The sequence below is a fragment of the Syngnathus typhle genome, linkage group LG3 (genome assembly GCF_033458585.1).
Source record: "Syngnathus typhle isolate RoL2023-S1 ecotype Sweden linkage group LG3, RoL_Styp_1.0, whole genome shotgun sequence".
NCBI classification, from domain to species: domain Eukaryota; kingdom Metazoa; phylum Chordata; class Actinopteri; order Syngnathiformes; family Syngnathidae; genus Syngnathus; species Syngnathus typhle.
The window spans coordinates 11,488,682-11,508,170 of record NC_083740.1 but is presented as its reverse complement, the minus strand read 5'-3'; the positions used below and the strand labels follow the sequence as shown (position 1 = coordinate 11,508,170).

The following is a 19,489-nucleotide window of genomic DNA, read 5'->3' as shown; positions in this document are numbered from 1 at the left end:
ATATTTGAAAAACAACTGATGGCTCTGGTCTGCAACAGGTACATCATGTTTTGATAATAATGATTGATAATAATAATAATAATAATAATAATAATAATAATAATAATAATCGTAATAATACTAATAATATAATAATAATAATAATAATAATAAATTAAGAGGTAGATTCTGCTTCAGATTGTTTTTTCTGAAATAACTGTGATAAATTACAACGCCTAGTATGGATTTTTATTAGACTAACTGATGTGCTTGAATGAAACTAAAGACTTAAAAAATGTGTGTCGATACGTTTACTGATAGTCATAGAATCTGCTGTTGATCAATGTAATTAATCCGAGCGTTATATGTATCGCATATACCTGGCTGGTCCAATAGTCGGCAGTAATGAGCCAGTGCGTTGCTGAGCAGCTGGCATTTAAAGCACAAGAAGAAGACCACGGCCTTACCGGAAAAATCGAGGAAAACTAATAGAAAATTAGCGTGTTGAACATGAACTCCCTCTGAAATGATGGTCAAACGTTAAATTGACGTGCGATATTTTAAAAAAAACAGGTGAATTGCTGACAGGTGAGTAAAATTGATAGATGCTGCGTTATCTTCGCAAGTATAGCTACAGACGTAGCTGTTTTGCTAAACATGAACTCTTAATGGCAGTAAACGTGATGTAAAATGTGTTTCTCTGCTGCCTTCACACAGGACCAGGATGAAGGTCAAGATCAAGAAATGGAACGGAGTGGCGTCTTGGTTGTGGGTAGCCAATGATGAGAACTGTGGGATCTGCAGGTTGGCTTTCAATGGTTGCTGCCCGGACTGTAAGTAACAAGTTACAACACATTAACTTATTAAGTGCCCGATGAGATGCTTTCGTATTTCATATATAATAAACATTTAAACCTCATTGAATAGTTTGCTAGTCACATCCATTTAACTCACAGGCATCCACCTCCGATTCACCAATCACATTTAGTCGGAACATACGAAAGAAAAACGACTTACGTCCTCAAAATGGACGTCCATCGGCGACAGACGGACAGACCATTCTGTCACTAAGGCGTAACGCCCACCTGTGGTTTTATATTTAATGTTACTAATGTGCACAGACTAATAAAAGTGCAATTGATATGCTGAGTTCCACAACAATTGGTTTTATTGTGTAACAAGTAATTAACAAATAAGTAATATATAAGTTAATCATACAAAAAGCCTTCTACCATACAAAAGATTCTCCCACTTGGACAGATTAGAGCTGCAAGTGGTTTGTTGAGGACGTTAAACAGTATTAATGAGTGAGCTAAAGCTCCAATCGGTTTTACAGGTAAGGTGCCTGGTGATGACTGCCCGCTGGTCTGGGGTCAGTGTTCCCACTGTTTTCATATGCACTGCATCTTGAAGTGGCTCAACTCCCAGCAGGTCCAGCAGCAGCAGTGCCCCATGTGTCGACAGGAGTGGAAGTTTAAAGAATGAGCACAATGTGGAAACTAGGCCAGAAGTTTTGGTCTTGCCTGTAAATATGTTTTTGTTACTTGTACAGTGCATCTAAACTTAAAATTATCTGGTCATAATGTTTAATAATAAAAAGTCACACTGATTATTTGTATGTTCTCTCATATTTTTCAATGCCATCATGACAGATATTAGCCACTTGAGGACGCCAGGGCAAAGCATACTGGATTTCTATGTGACTAGGTGGCAGACCCTTAACAGAAAAGTTGTATGAAATGAATCATTTGGCTTAATATAACAAACACTTTATTTTAGAGGTACAAACCGTAACAAAAATAAGACTATACAGTTAACATGTTGCTAGAATGCTAGATTTCATATTCATATTAAAAAAAGACTGCAGTTATTGCAGCGTCTGCTTCAATTGGTCAGAATCCATTAGGAAACCCTAACTCATGCTTGAATCCATTGAAAAGTATGGATTTTTTTTTTTTCTACCAAAACTTGCAAAAGTGCAGCAAACACTTTCAAGATGCAAATAGAGCTGGCTGCTGCCAATCTATGTCGGAAAAAGCCTGCTGTGTCAGACTTCCTTCCACCAGACATCCACGGTCACCTCCACTGTTGAGGCAACTTTCTGTAGGATTCTGAAGCCACGAGAACTTTTCTCTCTTCCTTGTCAGAACAATTTGAGTAACCGCATCGGCTTTCCGTTGCAAGTAACACTCCATGGCACTCAGTCGTTGTTGACTAGACCGAATAGGTCCAGCAGTTCCTTGTTCTCCGGGTCAATGAGGTCACAAGGCTTCTCTCCACAGTCGTTTTCCATATTTGAATCGGCGCCCAGTGAGAGAAGATAGCTAAAAGAAACAAAGACATCACAGTCATGCATTAGTATCGGATTCAAGGAGGTCGATGGGGGCGAGACTAAAACAGATTCCCTGGGTTCTTTTACACGGCAATGTCGAGGGCATCTTGTCAGCATACGACCTCATTGGCTGTGCGTCAGTGTTTGTGGATTGTTATGGTAACGAACTTTGTGGCTCACCGTGCAATGTGAGGGAAGCCGTCACTGCAGGCCATGTGTAGCGGGGTCCATCCCTCGTCATCCCTCTGGTGAATGCTTGCCCCGTAATGGACCAACACTTCCACACACTCCAGGTTCCCAGACAGCACAGCCTCGTGGATGGCGGCCATGCCTTCACACACAAGCCATAACGTGTCAAAGTACAAGAGGCATCTTAATTGAAAGAAAAAAAAAAAGAAAAAAAGAATATGCCAATCCACTGTGTGGTTATATACCACCATCCACTTAACAGCCATGGCTTAATAATAACTAAACTATAAACACAAGTAGGCCTAGTCATGCAGATTTGGAACGATTTGAATGATGGACAAAGTACCTCAATAAAATTACATTTTTAGTGAGTTAATTTTGTGAAAAATAAACATGCATAAAATGAGTTCTTACACTTGATGTTGCTGCTTAAGAGTTTTGTGCTGTCGGTGAATAGTAATTTTATTGTTTCAAAGTATTAGGTTTGTGAAACCTTAATGCATTATGAAAAAAATCCATACTGTATGTTACCAGTTGATATTTTATCCATATTTCAAGTGGCATTTTTGTCATACACCTGGTCTTGTGTGCCTCCTAGTAGCATTGATGAACTCTACTAGTACTACAAGTGAAGGATTAGGCATTCAATTATAACTTATTAGTACCATTTAGTTGTACTAGTGAAGACAGAGTAAATGGAGGTCAAGGATATCACATAAATGCTCAAATGGGTTTCAACAGGCCCAGTAATAAGCCTCACCAGAGGGGTAGATGGTGTCCAGGGTGACCCTTCTTGTTCGGATGAAGCGTCCAATCCTCTCCAGCTCACCATGACGGACAAAGTCCTGGAAAACGATGTCATTGGGGAAATGCACGTTGCGGATGGGCTTTTGCGACGCAGAGCTCTTGTACTTGTCCTGAGCATAAGCTCGAAGGGGCACAGTCTGAGACGTAGGGAACTGGTAGTACTTCATTGTCCTCTGTCAGAATTTGATTAGGAAGAAGGAACCAAAATTCAAGAACAGAAGAGAGTGGGGTCCTCAATGATGTCTTTTTGCTCAAATCAGTCGTCCTCTGTGTGACTCAACAGTGTGGTGCTGCTCGTCTGAAGGCCCGACCTCCCGGCCTTAAACCTCTTTATACTCTCTGGCAGTCTATTTTAGGGCACACTACAGTTCGCAATGGCAAGACTTGGAAGATTTTCAGGTCAGCGTTCCTGCCAGTTGAAAACCAGGACAGTTTTCAACCCAGACAAACTGTCATGTTGCCCACATAAGATAGTGGTGACAACTTAAGTGACATCCATCGGTGTGGGATCTTTGTCAAGAACGCAATATAAGGAAAGCACAGAGAGGGAAGAACTTAGCAACATGTCTATTTGTTAACATTCTCGCGGTACAAATAACACGTACTGCACAGATACTAGGAGAACTTAGCAACAACATGGCTATTTGTCAATGTTCTCGCGACACGTACCACAGATACTATCTTCAGATGAAATTACAATCTCGGACTAGCAACAGACTCATCAGTATATAATATGAACAGTATCCATCTATCTATACACACATACAGTGTAAATCCTAAATTATTCGCATGCACGCACACATTGTCAACAGAATATGTACTGGAACCACATACCAATCAATTACATTTTACTTTCAAATATTTGGCTAAAAGGTGCAAACGATGCAAATCCACCGGTTTCCTCATCCATTAAACAGCAGCCTTCTTGCCTACAAACCAAATGCCAAGCCAGGTATTTTCAATATTTAATTGTCCATAAGTTTACTCTGTGAAGGTTTGTAGTCAGTACTAAGTAGCCTCCTAGATTTTACAACCATTGCTAAGTCATTTTTATTGAAGTAGAATACATAATGTTCATAGACTGGATGGACACCCATTTAACAAACTTGGTATATGTGCCATGTTACAGTTCAAATAAATAGACTGCGTGTAAAGGTGTTTTAGATTTATTTATTGGCCACCATGTCACATTTTCCACATCAATCTGGATATGATGGAATGCTTTAAGTATCCTCCACTGCTGTACAGATGTCTGTACAGATGTATTACCTCACTCTACTCATGCAGCATCATACACAAATTTAATCAACCTGACAAGGAAAATTAGCCATTCAAAGCCCTCAAACACACACACGCTCGCGCTCACACACACACACAAACGTAGTGTATAAGTAGAGCGAAGTGAATACAGAGGGTACAGTATGAGAAAGGTGGTGGTGCTGTGCAACTGCCCTTTCCGCCCCTATCAGATTAACAAATGGTTGCCGGGGACCAACAACTAATGGAGCACATCTGTCTGCTTTCGTAACCACAAAGAATCTCTAAAGAGGCATGAACACAGTGCGACTTTTCAAAACTGGCTCCCAAATGAAAAACATCCACGGCCTGAGTGCGTGTCCAAGTGCCAACTCTGCCCCAGCAAGGCCCACTGGCTACAACTGGGCACAACGGTCAAACATTAAAAAAAATAACCCTAAATTAAAAAACAAAACTCATAGTTAAAGCAATTAAATAAAACTTGTTTTTCCACCTCCGCCCCAAAGTTAGCATTTGTTCCTTTTAGAAAATGGTCAGTAGTCCCCATGCAAATTGAGGAGTTGTATTTTTTTGGGGGGGGGATGACACTGATGAAAGAAAGTAGACTCCGCCACCACTTACAAGGATGTTCAGATATTGGTTTTAGCTACATATGAGAAAGGGGGGGGGGGGGGGGGGGTTGGGTGCTACACTGACGAATCATTTCAGTGAAAGATAACAGGACAATTAATTTGTCCCCTGAGAGATCAATCCTTACAAAAGCTATCATACTAAACCCTTGGAACAAAATAGACTCCTGATAATGCTAAGGTGTACATTCTTGGGGGAGCAGGAATTGTTTAACATTTTGTGAAATGGATCTCAATGCCAGTTTTCCACACACCAATAAAAGAGGGGGGGGGGGGGTGATTTGGCATGGCGTTCTACAGAGTTATCAGCATCATGAAGGTGGTGTGTCCTGTGTGCCCCTCCCCCATATATAGAACAAAACCTGTCTGGAAAGAGAAATCGTGAAGAGATATACAGACTGGCCAAGCTGTGGGCCGGTTGGTGGACTGGCAGGCAGCTAGAGAAGAAACAATGGTCGCCGAAGAGGGACAGTCTATTAGGATGAGTGAAAGTAGTGTAGGTGAGTGGTACGTGGGGGCGGAGCGGTACTTTCTTCCAGCAACTTTTTACAGCTCGATGTGTCTGTTGTCCTCGCCGTCAGAGTCCTCACCCTCGTCCACATCATCCGAATCCTGGAAAGCAGTCGACAAACATTTTACAAACGAGCCAAAGAAAATTAATAGTTTATGGAAGAAAAAGGTTGGTGCAAAAACCTAGTCTAGAGCTACAAGAAATGACATGTACAGCGATTCATAGACTCGTCTGAGGAGAGCGGAGCGGAATAGAGTAGTTAAAGTCTGGCTGGGGTATGGCACGTGTGCCACTGTGGGCGCAGGTCTCCATGGGCAAGGCCTCGTAAACTGTTCTAACAGCTGTTGAGGATATTTGTGGATAGTGGTTGAGGTGCACCGGAATTAGACTTCTGAGAAAGAGGCGTGCTTTAAAAAAAAAAATTGATACAAGCAAAAATTTATCTTATTCAAACAAGACTTGTAGTGCACATTAACACCTTTGGTCAGATCTATTTAAATGCTATAAGCACTTTCACTTTAAATGCCCATATTTGGGTTCAGATTTCTCAACATGTGCAATTTTCTTCAGGTTCGGTAGGTTAGTTGAAGACTAACTTGTGAAATGTGAACGACTGTTCACCATCTGCCCAAAGTCAGTTGGATTGGCTCCAGTGCACCCATGAGCCTAGTGAGGATATTTGATTCGCAATGGCCCAGCCAGTTGGAAGGCAAAGAAGTGGGTCACTTCTAATGTTACATCCTAAAATCCCAATTTGTCCCTTCAATTCTTTTGGGGTTGCACCTTAAATAAATCCAAAAATCCTAACCCTAATTTGCAAAGCTATACCACTGCAAATCTGTACCAAAGTATAATAAACTACTTAGAGAATGTACCGAAAGGGGGTCGACTCCATTTGCAACGCACTCTATATTCAGTGAACGACTTTGCAGCACTTTTGCCACAAGAGTTTTTGACTGACAACCGCACCTCAATGTCGTCGCCCTCATCATCGTCGTCGTCATCATCATCATCTCCAGCGGGGGCACCTCCCTCCTGACCACCGCTCTCCAGGAACTTGATGAAACCTTCCAGTGTTCTCTCCCCGTTGTAGTCAATCACCTGTTCAAATAACGGCAATTCTCAAAACGTGAAAACTACAAATGAGTCTCAATACAGCTTTAATTATTTGACTTAAATTAGGATGCAGTGATTTCATTGATAGGTGCTAAACTGAGGGCAGAAATGCAGTAAGGTCATGCAGGTGGTCTCATAAGCAGTAATGTAATGACCTAAACCAACAAAGGGTGGCTCACGTTTCTACAGTTAGCGATGCGAAATCAAAAGGCACTAATGAATGTTGGAATGTAGTGAACCACCGACATCAATAGCTGCAGAAGCAACCGCACCACATTCCAGTGAGTGTGATGAAAGTCACTTAATAGTTTCAAGTACGAGTGAAAGACCTTGCGTTCTTCTCCCACAGGGAAGAATTTCAGAGTAGGGAAACTGTGGACTTTGACGGACTCGATCTCATTGGCTGTTGAATCCATCTTGGCCACAATGATGTCGGCACTGTCCTTGTACTTCTCTCCCAGCTTTTCCCAGATGGGATTCAGCTGCTTGCAGTGGCCACACCAAGGGGCATCTGTAACAACAAAACATTCATGAAATCATGGGTATTTCTAAGTGGCTTTCAACAACAAGCTCATAACACGGCAGTTTAGACAAATGCCACGTGCAACCGGGGATATACGGAAACAATTTCCATTGTGCGACTAACCAACACCTCATCACCTGTTGAGAGACGATCAGAAGCCAAACGACAACAGATTAGGACTACACCCAAAATAGCACACATTTGGATGGGAATGGCTGACAAATACTCCAGCAGTTATTTTTACGTGGATCTTTTCAGCATCAGTGTCTGGTAACAATTCAGACAGCAGGAGCGGCCATCAGACTATGTGTGGGGATATGGCCATCTACTCTTAGATATGAAAAAGGCTTAGCAGAGATCGCGAAAAAGGGTCAGAATTTATGACTAATAAAATTACCCCTTAGGCCAAAAAAAACCAAAAAAACAATCTTACAGAATTCAACAAAGACGTTCTTCTTGGGATCAAAGACGACGTCCTCAAAGTTCTTGCCAACCAGAACCTTGACAGGGGTTTTGTCCCAATCTTCGGGGATGTCTTGGCTCATCAGGTGAGGCTGTAGGGAGAAGAGCGTACCACAGTCACTCCCGTGTACTATACCCTCTCGGTAAATTGATTTTTCTGTCAAAGATCAGAGCTTGTCCTGGCTCAGCCATCAGACTAGTGTCACCAGCCTGCACTCTCATTTAAAGGGTGCTAGAATTCTGTCCACTTTGTTTATCATAAACAGCTAGTCATTGCTTAACTATTCAAGATTAAATGAGTAGGCAAAACAGCGTTGTAAGTCATCTTACCTTCAGTTTTCCTTCGGTAAATCGTGTACAGAATTCAACAATGCCTTCTGCGGTGATGGCGTTGCTCTCTGGCTTGTACTTTGTCATCTCATCTTCCAGGGTGATAAGGCGGATGGCTGGGCACTCCTCCTTCTTCAGACCAAAGAACTCCAGGATGCGCTGGTTGTCATCCAGACTGCTGTCGATGAAAATGAACAGGATCTGGACAGGGGGAGATGGACATAGTAACCAAACTTGGCTGGATGAGGGACATGAGAAAGTTGGCAGTTTTCTTACCTGCCCTTTAAATGACTCTGCGGCTTTCTTAAACTGGTCCATTTTATCCTGGAAGTCTGAGGCTGCTTTTGGCAGAAACATGAGAATGTGGGACTTGATCTCACCCCCAAAGATTTTAGGAGCAGTCTGTGGATGATAAGATACTAATCAGATCACTGACTTTGGACAGAAGATCGTCGACATTCAAGACCGCATGAATTACCTGCTCAGTGAATTCAATGACGAGAGGGAGCTGGTTGGCTTTGACAAAAGACAGGATGGTTTCTTTGGTAAGGTCACCATCAAAGGTGTTGCGTCCTTCATCAAACTTAAAAAGAGAACAGATAGAAGTAGTCAGTATATGAAAATCACCCAAGGGCCTGGTGTTCCCATCGCAACACCAAGAAAAGATTTACCAGACACCTTCCAAACCCCCCGCTTTTCCGGGATAAGAGCGGGCCACAAGGGTAAACAGAATTTTATTGTGCGTTAAGAATAGCTTCGGTCAAATTGGGCAAGCAGCTCTTACGGGCACACAAGAGCAAAGGGGCAGTTAACTGATGCCTTGCTGGCAGTGATTGAAATTTAAGACCCTGTTGTGATAAGCAGCTGGGGACTTCCACTTGCTTAACAGTCACGCTTGTTTAGCTGCCTGCAAAGCACCCACGTGAGAGTAATGTTTTTCATTAGGCTCGGGTCTTCACGTGACCACATGGCCGTCGACAGCAAGGATTGACTTCCACTGACTGTTGAGAGCTAAACACCAGGAGCTGCTTATGCTGCGTTTTCATTACTAATGATTCACCACCAATGTATTTTATCTAAGGTCTTAACCATTGATTATATGCAATTGTCTAGCAGTAATTCATTTGGCTTTTCCACTACACCACAGAAAGAGAAGTCCCTATCATCTCATTTTAATCTAACATCTTCGGTGTCAAATACAAGTATTGCATTTCTCTATATTGTCATGACACTGCGCAAACTGTACAAGGCCAGTTCTGTTTAAGAGCTTACCATGTCCAGCGCGAGTAGCACTAATGATAGTTATACTGTGCAAAACTGCAAAGACTCCAGCAGTAATCGCAGGTAAATTTACTGGGGGGGAAATGACCTTTAGAAATAAAGTGCCTAACCTGTTGTGCCAGTTGGAAAATGTTAATTGGGCACAGACCTGTACAAGCCCAAGTGACTTTTCAAAACATATGACCCGTGGCCGCAAAATGCGCCAAATTGTAAATGGAATGGCAACGAATGGCGGTGGAAATCTAACAATTACACAGAAAGCCAGACATTCATTATCCAAACTGCTCCTCGGGAGTGTCGCGGGTGTGTTGGAGCCTAGCCCAGCTGTCTTTGGCCAGTAGGCAGGGTACACCCTGAATTGGTTGCCTGCCAATTGTAAGGCACACCTCTAGACAACTGTTCACAGTTCGATTTAGAACACCCAATTAAGCGACTAAGATGTTTTTGTGGGAGGAAACCAGAGTCACACCAAAACAAAACAAAACAAAACAAACATGGAAATGCAACACAGAAAGTCCAAACCCCAGATTTGAACCAACAACCTCTGGACTGTGAGGTGGGCATAATAGCCCGTCAACAACCATAACAATCGATTTTTTCCCCCACCTTGTACTGTGAAAACATTTATAAAGGTGTATTTTTAAAATGGACTTTGCTCTCACCTTCTTGAAGAGAACAACGCCATCTTGGGAGACCTCAAACTTGGTGAAAACAGCATCATCTGAGGTTATACCAAAGGGAATGTCTTCTACTGTTTCCGCTGCTTTTTTGAAGGCTAAGGCCCCAGCAGACTCCAAATTCTTCAAAGAGAGACCAAAAAGACATTCAAATAACTTGGACTTGAGTTCAGTCTCACATCTTGCATTGCATGCATGCTTTTTGTGAAATAACTCAGTTGAGCGTATGCGGACTACACTTAAAATATTCTCTCACCTTGAAGAATCCAATCACCACAACTTCATGGTCAGCTATCAGCGCCTGTGCAGCCGTAACATCGGCCAAGGTGGTGACAGCGGGGCCTGTGCGCTTCTTTAGCCAATTGATAAAGTCATCTGCTTGCCTTCCAGCTGAAACAAGGAAACCCAAATAGGTTAACAAAATTACAATGCAACAGCCTTTTATAAAGCATGCATGTGATTCTCGATTTAAAGTAAGCATGTGAAACTCGAGCAAATGTTAAAATTGTGATGAGGAAAAAGACTATTTGTGAAAATATACTGGAGTAAAAGTACCACAAGGAAAAGTGGCCATAAATGTAAATAAAGGTAAAGATTAGAAATATGCTTGGATACAGCAATAAATTGTACTCCGTGACATCATTAGGCTGTAATTCGCAAAGGCAAAGTAGGGTAACCGGGTTTAAAATATTATATATATATTATATATATAAATAAAAATTACCACTATATTTCCCCAACATTTATTCTTACTCAAATTATAATGCCCATTGGTGCTTTGACTTGAATATTTCCTTAGCGCCTGTGAAAGCATTCCCTCTCTGAACAAACAGATTGACCCAGAAAGAGATCAGGACGTCTGGTGATACTTTTGAAACGCGTTTCCAGAAGTTGGTTACAAGTCATGACGAGTGGTTTTATAAAAAACAACTCCTCTCCTGTGTCAAATGGAACAGAGCCCAACCCACAGAGTAGACGTGACCGACTGCACATCTCACCAAAGTCTGACGCGACTCCGTATTCTACTGGTACCTTGAGCCAAGCAGTCTCAAATAACGTCTTGGGGTTGCCTCCTCCCTTAGTTTAAGCAAAGAAAGATACACAGGGCAACGCCTGGCCCAATTCCTAAATGTTTTGCAGTCGGGCTGTCACGTGAATGTGTCGATTCGATTAATGAAATATGCTGCAAATTAACATGCTATATTTAATAACGCAATTGAGCGTCAAGCGCAAACATTTCAAATTTGGCCCATTTACTTGGAAAAAAAAAAAAAAAAGGACAGCTACTGCAGGCGATAAAACAAAAAGTTGAAGATTTTTCAGAATTGAGTGGTCATCATCCCTGTATCCCACAAGAAGCATTCAGTCCAACACCAATGGTTTGTTGTCCCATACTGTACAACACAATTATGTTATGCATCCAATCTTAATTAGACCTGACTCGAGGGGTCAATGCTTATGACAGGGCTCGAAGCTTATTTTTTGCCCAAGTTGCCCTCGGGCAAGTTGGAGAAAATTTTACTTGCCCGAAACAAAATTTTACTTGCCCGAATTTTTTTGGAGTGGATTTTTACTTGCCCGACACATTTTTGCAATAAAAAAGACAACACTATAAGTTTTGCCTTCATATGCCTTCGTATCCGCCAACCGGAAACAAGCTCTGCTGGTGCGCAGGCGCAGAAGAGCCAGGGACGAGTGAGGGAGCATGCATTTAATTACGAAGCGCTTTGCCGTTTTCAATGTATTGCAGACTTACACGAGAAACTAACCGCTCCCTAGAAAACAAAATGTCGGACCAGAAGCGGCAGAAGTTGCGAGAAATTATGCACAAAATCGTGTTTTTACAGCTTGAAAACATGGTATTATGGCAGGGCAAGTTCGGGCAAGTGAGGAAAAATTTCTACTTGCCCCTCTGCCATCGCTACTTGCCCCGGGCAATCGGGCAATCGTTAGTTTCGAGCCCAGTTATGAGCACAGAGGAGACTAAGGAGTTTACCCGAGTATTCTTTAGGGGATTCCTTGTCTCCTCCCTTGAAGAACTTGATGGTGGGGTATCCACGGACGCCAAACTCCTGGGCCAGATCAGTCTCTTCAGTTGCGTCAACCTTACCCAGGCGGAGCGCTGAACCCTCCGCCTTCAGCATGCCAGCGGCCTTGGCATACTCTGGAGCAAGGGCCTTGCAGTGACCACACCAAGGGGCATCTGAAGGATGTAAAACAGCATAAAATTAGCAGTGGTCACCAACAGATTTGGAATGGAGCAGGAACAATTACAGCTACAAATATTTCATAATAGACGCTGTTCGGATCCACAGACGCATGAAACAGGAGGATGTCAAAAAAATCTAGCCATTGCACCAACACCTAATGCACCCGTTTGTTTGGTAAACGTCTATTGATACTTCCTATTTTTTTCTCCTTCAAGAACTTATTTTAATTACTGTATCTTTGTGGTTCGACATTTGCAAACTCACCAATACTGTGAAACGTGAACATGTGTTTTACTTGCTAGGAGAGGGGACAACCTGTTTTTGTGCTCAGGTTAAAGTAATACATTAGCGCCATCTTGTGGCGTCATAATTGAACGTCGAAATGAAGCTCGTGGTGGCTTGTGTGGTATTGATAAGCTTATTAGGAGAAGAGCATCAATTTCTTAGATTTTCCCCATTTGCAACAATGTTTGGTCCCCAGCCGCCACAAGTAGCCTGGGCTCCAATAGACGATGGCATGGTCACACTGAGTCTTGAGGGTCCACAATGACATCTTTACATACTTAAGTCTATTACTTCTTGTGTTTTCATTATTTTCCTTTGCACTTTATACCAATACTGATGACTATTTCCAACTGCATTGATGGCCCAAAAACCTCTGCATCAAACAAACGCGTGTCACAAAGTGATATTCTTTCAAACCCCCAAGAACCACACCAACGTTATGTGCACCGATTCATAATACTCTAGCTAATTGTAAAAAAATAATTTACCCGATGTTTATTAAAAAGCATTTAGAAATATAATTTTCATTTCATCAATTGTGTCTACAATAATATTTCTATAATAACTTGAATTATTAAAAACTGAATTTTAAGTTCTTCGCCGCTGCTGATTTAGGTTTTAGATTTTTGTATCGTTTCAGTGCACTTTTAAAGACATTGACAGCTTATGAGAAAGAAATCTAATCTATTTATGACACCCCAGGGAAATGCCAGCATTGTATCACATTGCAATGTTTATTTGCTGTGTAACTGGGAAAATACGTTCATCATGGACTTTGTGTTAAGTACACGTCGACTAAGCGCCACATCTCCACTGAGATCCCGCCCATCTGAGATCTACGTGAGCAAACAAAGCTCCATCCTTCCCATCCTCAACCAACGACACGGGGAGTCACGTAGTTAGGTAGCGGGTCAACTATCTGACTCCAGTTGGAACACTACAAAGTGACTCCTTCAACTAAAAAATACCAGGGTAAAAAAGTTGAAATCGTGATAACACAGTCGTGTGGAGAAGTGAAGTAATCTGACGATTCTCGGCGTGTACGGGAGCTTTAGAGTAACGACAATGGGCATCGCGAATCTGTCCACAAAGTCCTGACATTTGACCAACAATGAACTGGGAAGTAGATGCGAGTGAGGACGGTAATGGTTAAGGGTCCAACGATCCACTTGCAGGACAACCTGTCGAACGTGACAAAGTTTACCGCTAATTACGACTGGCTAGTTTGCTAGCACGCTAACTGCCAAAACGACGAGTGTGACGAAGCAGTCCAATATTAGCGTCCGATATTTTGGTGGTTTGTCATACTTACAGAATTCTACCAGAATGTCTGGGTGCGCTGCGAGAGCCTCGTCGAAGTTACTCTTCTTGAGGACCAGAACATCGTCTTCTTCAGCGATCTCAGCCCGACTGGCTACAGCTAACGTGCACAGGACGAAAAACTTGAGCATTTTTGCCTAAGGGAGTGTTCTCCAGCTGAAAACAAAATTGGGCGGACTAATTTTTAGATGAAAAGTTGAGTCTTTCAATTTGCTTGTCAATTCTTGCTCAGGATTGGGCTTAGTATCTTGGTATTTTGTGTCTACCGCGCTACTAACGTGGCAGTGCAAGCAGAAATCAGAAGGATGATCTGTAGTGCGCATGCGTATTTATCAAGCCCTAAGCAGTTCGTGTTGAATTGTGACTGGACCACAGCTGTCCGCACCTGGAAGTGAAAGCTGCGCTCACATGAAACTTGTAGAGGGTACGTCTCAATTCATCATATACCCCCTCCTGCTCTTTGAGTACTCACTCCGCTGTTTGGTACCTACTCAGCAGGATGAGCGCTCGAACAAATAAGGAATTAAGTACGTCAATGAGATGTACCCACTACGATACGAATTCAAGACGTCAGTAAAGTCGTATCTCTTGTAAGTACGTCAATGAGATGTACCCACTACGATACGAATTCAAGACGTCAGTAAAGTCGTATCTCTTGTAAGTACGTCAATGAGATGTACCCACTACGATACGAATTCAAGACGTCAGTAAAGTCGTATCTCTTGTAAGTACGTCAGTGAGATGTACCCACTACGGTACGAATTCAAGACGTCAGTAAAGTCGCATCTCTTGCACTCGTTTAAGTCTATTTTTAAATCAATATTATACATTTGTATTATATGATCCTGATCTGCACGAAGAACAAAGCTAGTTTGCATTTATTTTGCTAACAAATTTAAATATAATAGTCCTTCTTTGCACATTCATAAATAGACTTCATTATTCTTCGAAGGAAGGGGAAAATAGGACCACATATTTCCTAACTAGATGTATGACAAAATGCTATTTTAAATATGGGCAAAATACATGCACATGAGCCAAATAATATATTCTTGATCAATATGGGAACTGATGAACAAGAAACCAACATGTGTGCGACAACAACATTTTATAAATGCTTTCACAAAAATAAAATTTGGATTTCATTGAGGCACTGTTTGTCATGCAAATCATAAGAACCATTGTAAGCGTAATTAAGAGATGTCTGCCATCTAGACACAAAGAACAAGCTTTTTAGTACCTAAGCATATTTTTTGTCAAAGGACAATTAAGCACTGAAGCACAATTGCCCAAGTCAAAAATGTCTTAAGCAATTGTGCTATTTTGCCAACAATATTTAAGAATATTTTGTTTTACCACCCCCATATTTACATTTTGTTTTAGGATGACTACAACACATATTCTACAAGTCAATACGTTCTATATTATGTGCATTAATTATTTGAAATGTCATTGTGGGACAGAAAATGTCTTTTAGTTTTGGAATGATACATTTTGTTTTAAAAGAACTATAGTCATGTAAACAAGTAGTGCAATCAGATTCAACTGATCCTTTAAGTGTATGTTTGTTTTTTCCATGACTGAATAAAAACTGAGTTAAAGATAAGTATATTTTAAAAACACATTTGAAAATGTATAGACATACTGTTTATGTAATTTATGCAGTTTGTGTCTAATACTATTCAACAATTGTTGGCTGTTGTTGTTAGAATAATTAGTTTTGCTGAAGCGCTGGTCGGCCTGAAACCGGAGGTCATATAGTGTAGCAACGCCTCTTGTAACCAGGGCAACCCAAAATAAAAAGAGGAGATGGCGGTGGAGCAGTTCAGAAATGGTGGGGGACTGTGAACTGGCTCGCGAGCAAAAGGAATACTGGTTGTCTTCTCCTCTTTGTTTCCAGCGTGTAAATAAATGTCTGATGGTATTAAGACCTGACAGTTGTGTTTATCCACATATTGCATCATCAGAGCTTGCCCTGTTGAATAGTAGTATTTAAAAGTTACTAAATGCTGAGCACAGTGAATATTCAAAATTTCACGGTGAAGTTTTGAATAAATGTACACGTAACCTGAGAAATAGCTCATCTGCTTCAGTCAGTGCCAACATCCTGAATCGTTGTGAAGTTGTTGAAACTGTTATCACATGAGGAAACTGTCAGGGAAATCAACATCTGTGCAGCGAAAACTCAATACTGCAAAAATAACACCATGTTTAACATGTCGGCTAAACAAACACAGCAGTAAATGAAGAAGATTGTTGATTTGACAGGGTGGGGACAAAATAAGCAGGAACTGGTCCAACTGGATTCCCCTTTCATTAGAAATGTTCTTGCTAATCACAAGAGTACTTTATTATCACTAACCGTGACATGTGCAATATTCAATGTCACACAATAGTCACTGTAAAGAGAACTGTGAGCAATTTAGGTACGTTGCTTACAGTGTTTAATGTCAAGGCTGTCACCTAAGCTAAGTCCCAATGCATATCTCCTTTTTGAAGAGTATTTATTGAGAACTACGTAAAACACAGCTCGTGACCTTAGGTGAGGGTATAGTTGTTTGACCAGTAAAAAAAAAAAACCTGACTGCTCCTCTCGAATCAGAGGTTTGACTACCCTAGCGTGCCAATCAAGAAGGACCATCCCCGATGCACATGCAATGTTGTGGAGGCGTGTCAACCAGGACAGCTGTACAACATTTATAGCCTTTAGGACAGTGGTTCTTAACCTGGGTTCGATTGAACCCTAGGGGTTCGGAGAGTCGGTCTCAGGGGTTCAGCAGAGCCTCCACTGAGGACGTCCGAACAAACCTGATTTATTGTGTAAATTCTGATTTGCCAGTATGTAATTTGTTGTGAGTTCATGCATTGTGTTGGTTTTGTCCTTTGATCAAGGTGATGTTCATGCACGGCTTATTTTGTGCACCAGTAAAAAACATTGAAGTCTTGAATTTAATTTTTTATTTATTTTTTCACTAAAGAGAGGTTCGGTGAATGCACATATGAAACTGGTGGGGTTCGGTACCTCCAACAAGGTTAAGAACCACGGCTTTAGGAACGCTGGGAATTTTATAACCACCTCATTGACTTCAATGCCAGAGGTAGAAGAGCCCACCTCAGTCCCCAGATTCTGCTTCCTCAAAGGGAGGCATATTGCACTGCTCCCCCTCCTGACATGCTGGATGGCGGACCAGAATTTCCTTGAATCATAGAGTGCATTTAATTGCTTATTTCTCCTCTTTAGTTCTTTTTAATGCTTTTAAATGTTGTATTTTTAATAGTATCAATAAAGAACAATGAGTTACCTTGTGCACGCAATGCACTATGTAAATTAATGGCCTTGCTTTGCCTGTTGAATTGACAGCAGCTATTTAGCTCAGAAAGTACAATTATTTGAGGGAAAAGGACATGGATTTTAAAAAGCACACAACCACACACACACGAACACACACGCACACAGAGCATCTGAATTGCTGTTTTGACCATCCCGATGACGTTACATCATTAAAGTTTAATGGGATTTTAACAAGTACGTTGGCAGAGTGTGTTGAGCGAGGCAGACCACGTTGAGTGCCCGGTGCAGTTGCCATGCCAACCCTAGCAGTACTGGCTCATGTTAGCCTTGAAGTAATGAAGACATTCATGGGATATGGATTCAATGGGACATTCATTTGCATTAAGTATGAACATGACGCAACCTTACAATCTATATACTAGTTCATCGAATTGCTGGTTGCTTGTTGGAAAAAGACAGATTTTGAGTTGGTCTTTAAAGATGTGACGTATACATATGTATTTAAAAAAAACAAACAATAGATATCTTTTTTTTTTTTAAATACTATTAAAAAATTGTTTTCAATGCCTTGCCCTAGGGCAGTATTTCCCAATTTTGGGTACTGAGCAAATTGGAGGCTTACGTGGAAAAATTTAAAAACCTGTTGCATAGCCACACCAAAATAACAACAGATGCGTATTAGCTCAAGTGTGTCATTAAAGCTTGTACTTTTTCAAGTGCTATGTTCTACCACTCCGCTAAGATAACATACTGCACACGTGTATCATTTTATTGTTAGGCAAGCAGGACAATCTGTGAACACATGCCCATGTTCACTTGCTGCCAAAAAATGGGACTTTACTATTCACTGTTTTACACAATTTGAGCAGGCAGGGGAAGGACAGGTAATTAAATTTGTCAGACACTCATGGAAAGGAATTAGAAATTGAGCCAACTACAAAATGAGCTGAGGAAGTTGTAAGGTAGATTAATTTGCATAAATTGCCTAAACATTTGATCACTTTTTCAACAGCATATATTTTTTTAATTTGATTTCCAAAAGAGTCAAAATAATGTCAAAACTGAAACCGGTGGTTGAAAGCATGAATAAAATTGAATCTTTCATCTATAACCGCTTTGAATTATAAGGCATATAGAAGAATAGTTATGTTTTTTTTTTGCCAATGTTTTGTGATGTGCTTTGTTGTATTATTTAATGTAACGTGCTATGTTGCGAACAGCTGACAACTGTTGCGAAAGCGCTATTGTATTGTATAAAAGGTATTAAAGGACTCCAAAGGACAAATTAAGAACAATAGTGCTTTACCAGATAAAGTACAATATATTAGCCTGATTCTGTAAATCACTGTATGTAGTGTTATTTTACCTCTAGATGACGCTACAGGCCGCACACAATGACGAAAGTCGTAGGATAATATGCCTTTTACGGATACAGTGAATCAATATAAGTCCATCCATCCATTTTCTGTACCGCTTAGTCCCCACGGGGGTCGCGGGCGTGCTGGAGCCTATCCCAGCCGTCATCGGGCAGTAGGCGGGGGACACCCTGAACCGGTTGCCAGCCAATCGCAGGGCACACAGAGACAAACAACCATACGCACTCACACTCACACCTAGGGACAATTTGGAGTGCTCAATCTTTTAGCCAACCCACATTTTTATATTGGAAAAAGAAAAAAAATATCAAGGCAATTTATTTGCTTCTCTTCCAATGGTTGGAGTAATACATAACATTTAATAAGGGGGATCCCTTAGAAACAGGAAAAATCCAAATATATGGAAAAATATAAAAGAGAAAACAAAACAGAAAAACAGCAAATTCACCAATCCACGGGTTCCGAAATAAATATGCATGGTCGACTGTAGTTTTAAATTGTAATATCTTCATAATTACCACTAGGTGGCAGACATGTCTTAGTTGCGCTTACAGTGAGTCTTTATACTGCGCTGCACTACATGAATAGGCCTAATAATTAAGAATTTGAAATGATATGCAGGACATACATAGTCAATAGAAACCTTGATAATGTTAACATTTTGAGTGAGTTCATTTTTGTGAAAAAATGTACAAAATGAATTCTTGCATTTCATCTATGATTTCTTGTTCAGCAGTTGCTGTCCTTGAATGGTATTTTTTTCATGAAAAACATTTTCTTGCGTGACAAAATAAATTACACAGTGAAGTTATTTTGTCATTCAGGCAGTGGATCTTTAATACACGCAGTGAAAACGTTATATAAAAAATGTATATTAAAAGCATGTATGCACATATTTTGTCCATGTTTAAAA

General features: G+C 40.9%; 3 protein-coding genes across 3 annotated transcripts; 1 reads left to right on the top strand and 2 right to left on the bottom strand.

The window, feature by feature from the left end:
* The first annotated feature begins 399 nt into the window (after positions 1–399).
* On the top strand, positions 400–1,589 carry anapc11 (APC11 anaphase promoting complex subunit 11 homolog (yeast)). The gene is made up of 3 exons (XM_061275326.1): positions 400–567; positions 697–812; positions 1,316–1,589. The coding sequence occupies exons 2-3, from the start codon at positions 704–706 to the stop codon at positions 1,462–1,464; spliced, it is 258 nt and encodes an 85-aa protein (XP_061131310.1). The 5' UTR covers positions 400–567; positions 697–703; the 3' UTR covers positions 1,465–1,589.
* Positions 1,590–1,726: 137 nt separating this feature from the next.
* On the bottom strand, positions 1,727–3,748 carry ppp1r27b (protein phosphatase 1, regulatory subunit 27b). Its single transcript, XM_061275325.1, has 3 exons — positions 3,261–3,748; positions 2,492–2,642; positions 1,727–2,303 (listed from the first exon to the last, which is right to left on the bottom strand). The coding sequence occupies exons 1-3, from the start codon at positions 3,472–3,474 to the stop codon at positions 2,180–2,182; spliced, it is 489 nt and encodes a 162-aa protein (XP_061131309.1). The 5' UTR covers positions 3,475–3,748; the 3' UTR covers positions 1,727–2,179.
* A 1,668-nt stretch (positions 3,749–5,416) lies between these two features.
* p4hb (prolyl 4-hydroxylase, beta polypeptide) lies at positions 5,417–14,233 on the bottom strand. The gene is made up of 11 exons (XM_061274427.1): positions 13,901–14,233; positions 12,090–12,296; positions 10,350–10,483; positions 10,079–10,216; positions 8,614–8,718; positions 8,412–8,537; positions 8,136–8,336; positions 7,777–7,897; positions 7,150–7,331; positions 6,674–6,805; positions 5,417–5,805 (listed from the first exon to the last, which is right to left on the bottom strand). Exons 1-11 carry the CDS (start codon positions 14,037–14,039, stop codon positions 5,740–5,742), a joined length of 1,551 nt encoding a protein of 516 aa, XP_061130411.1. The 5' UTR covers positions 14,040–14,233; the 3' UTR covers positions 5,417–5,739.
* Positions 14,234–19,489: the final 5,256 nt, after the last annotated feature.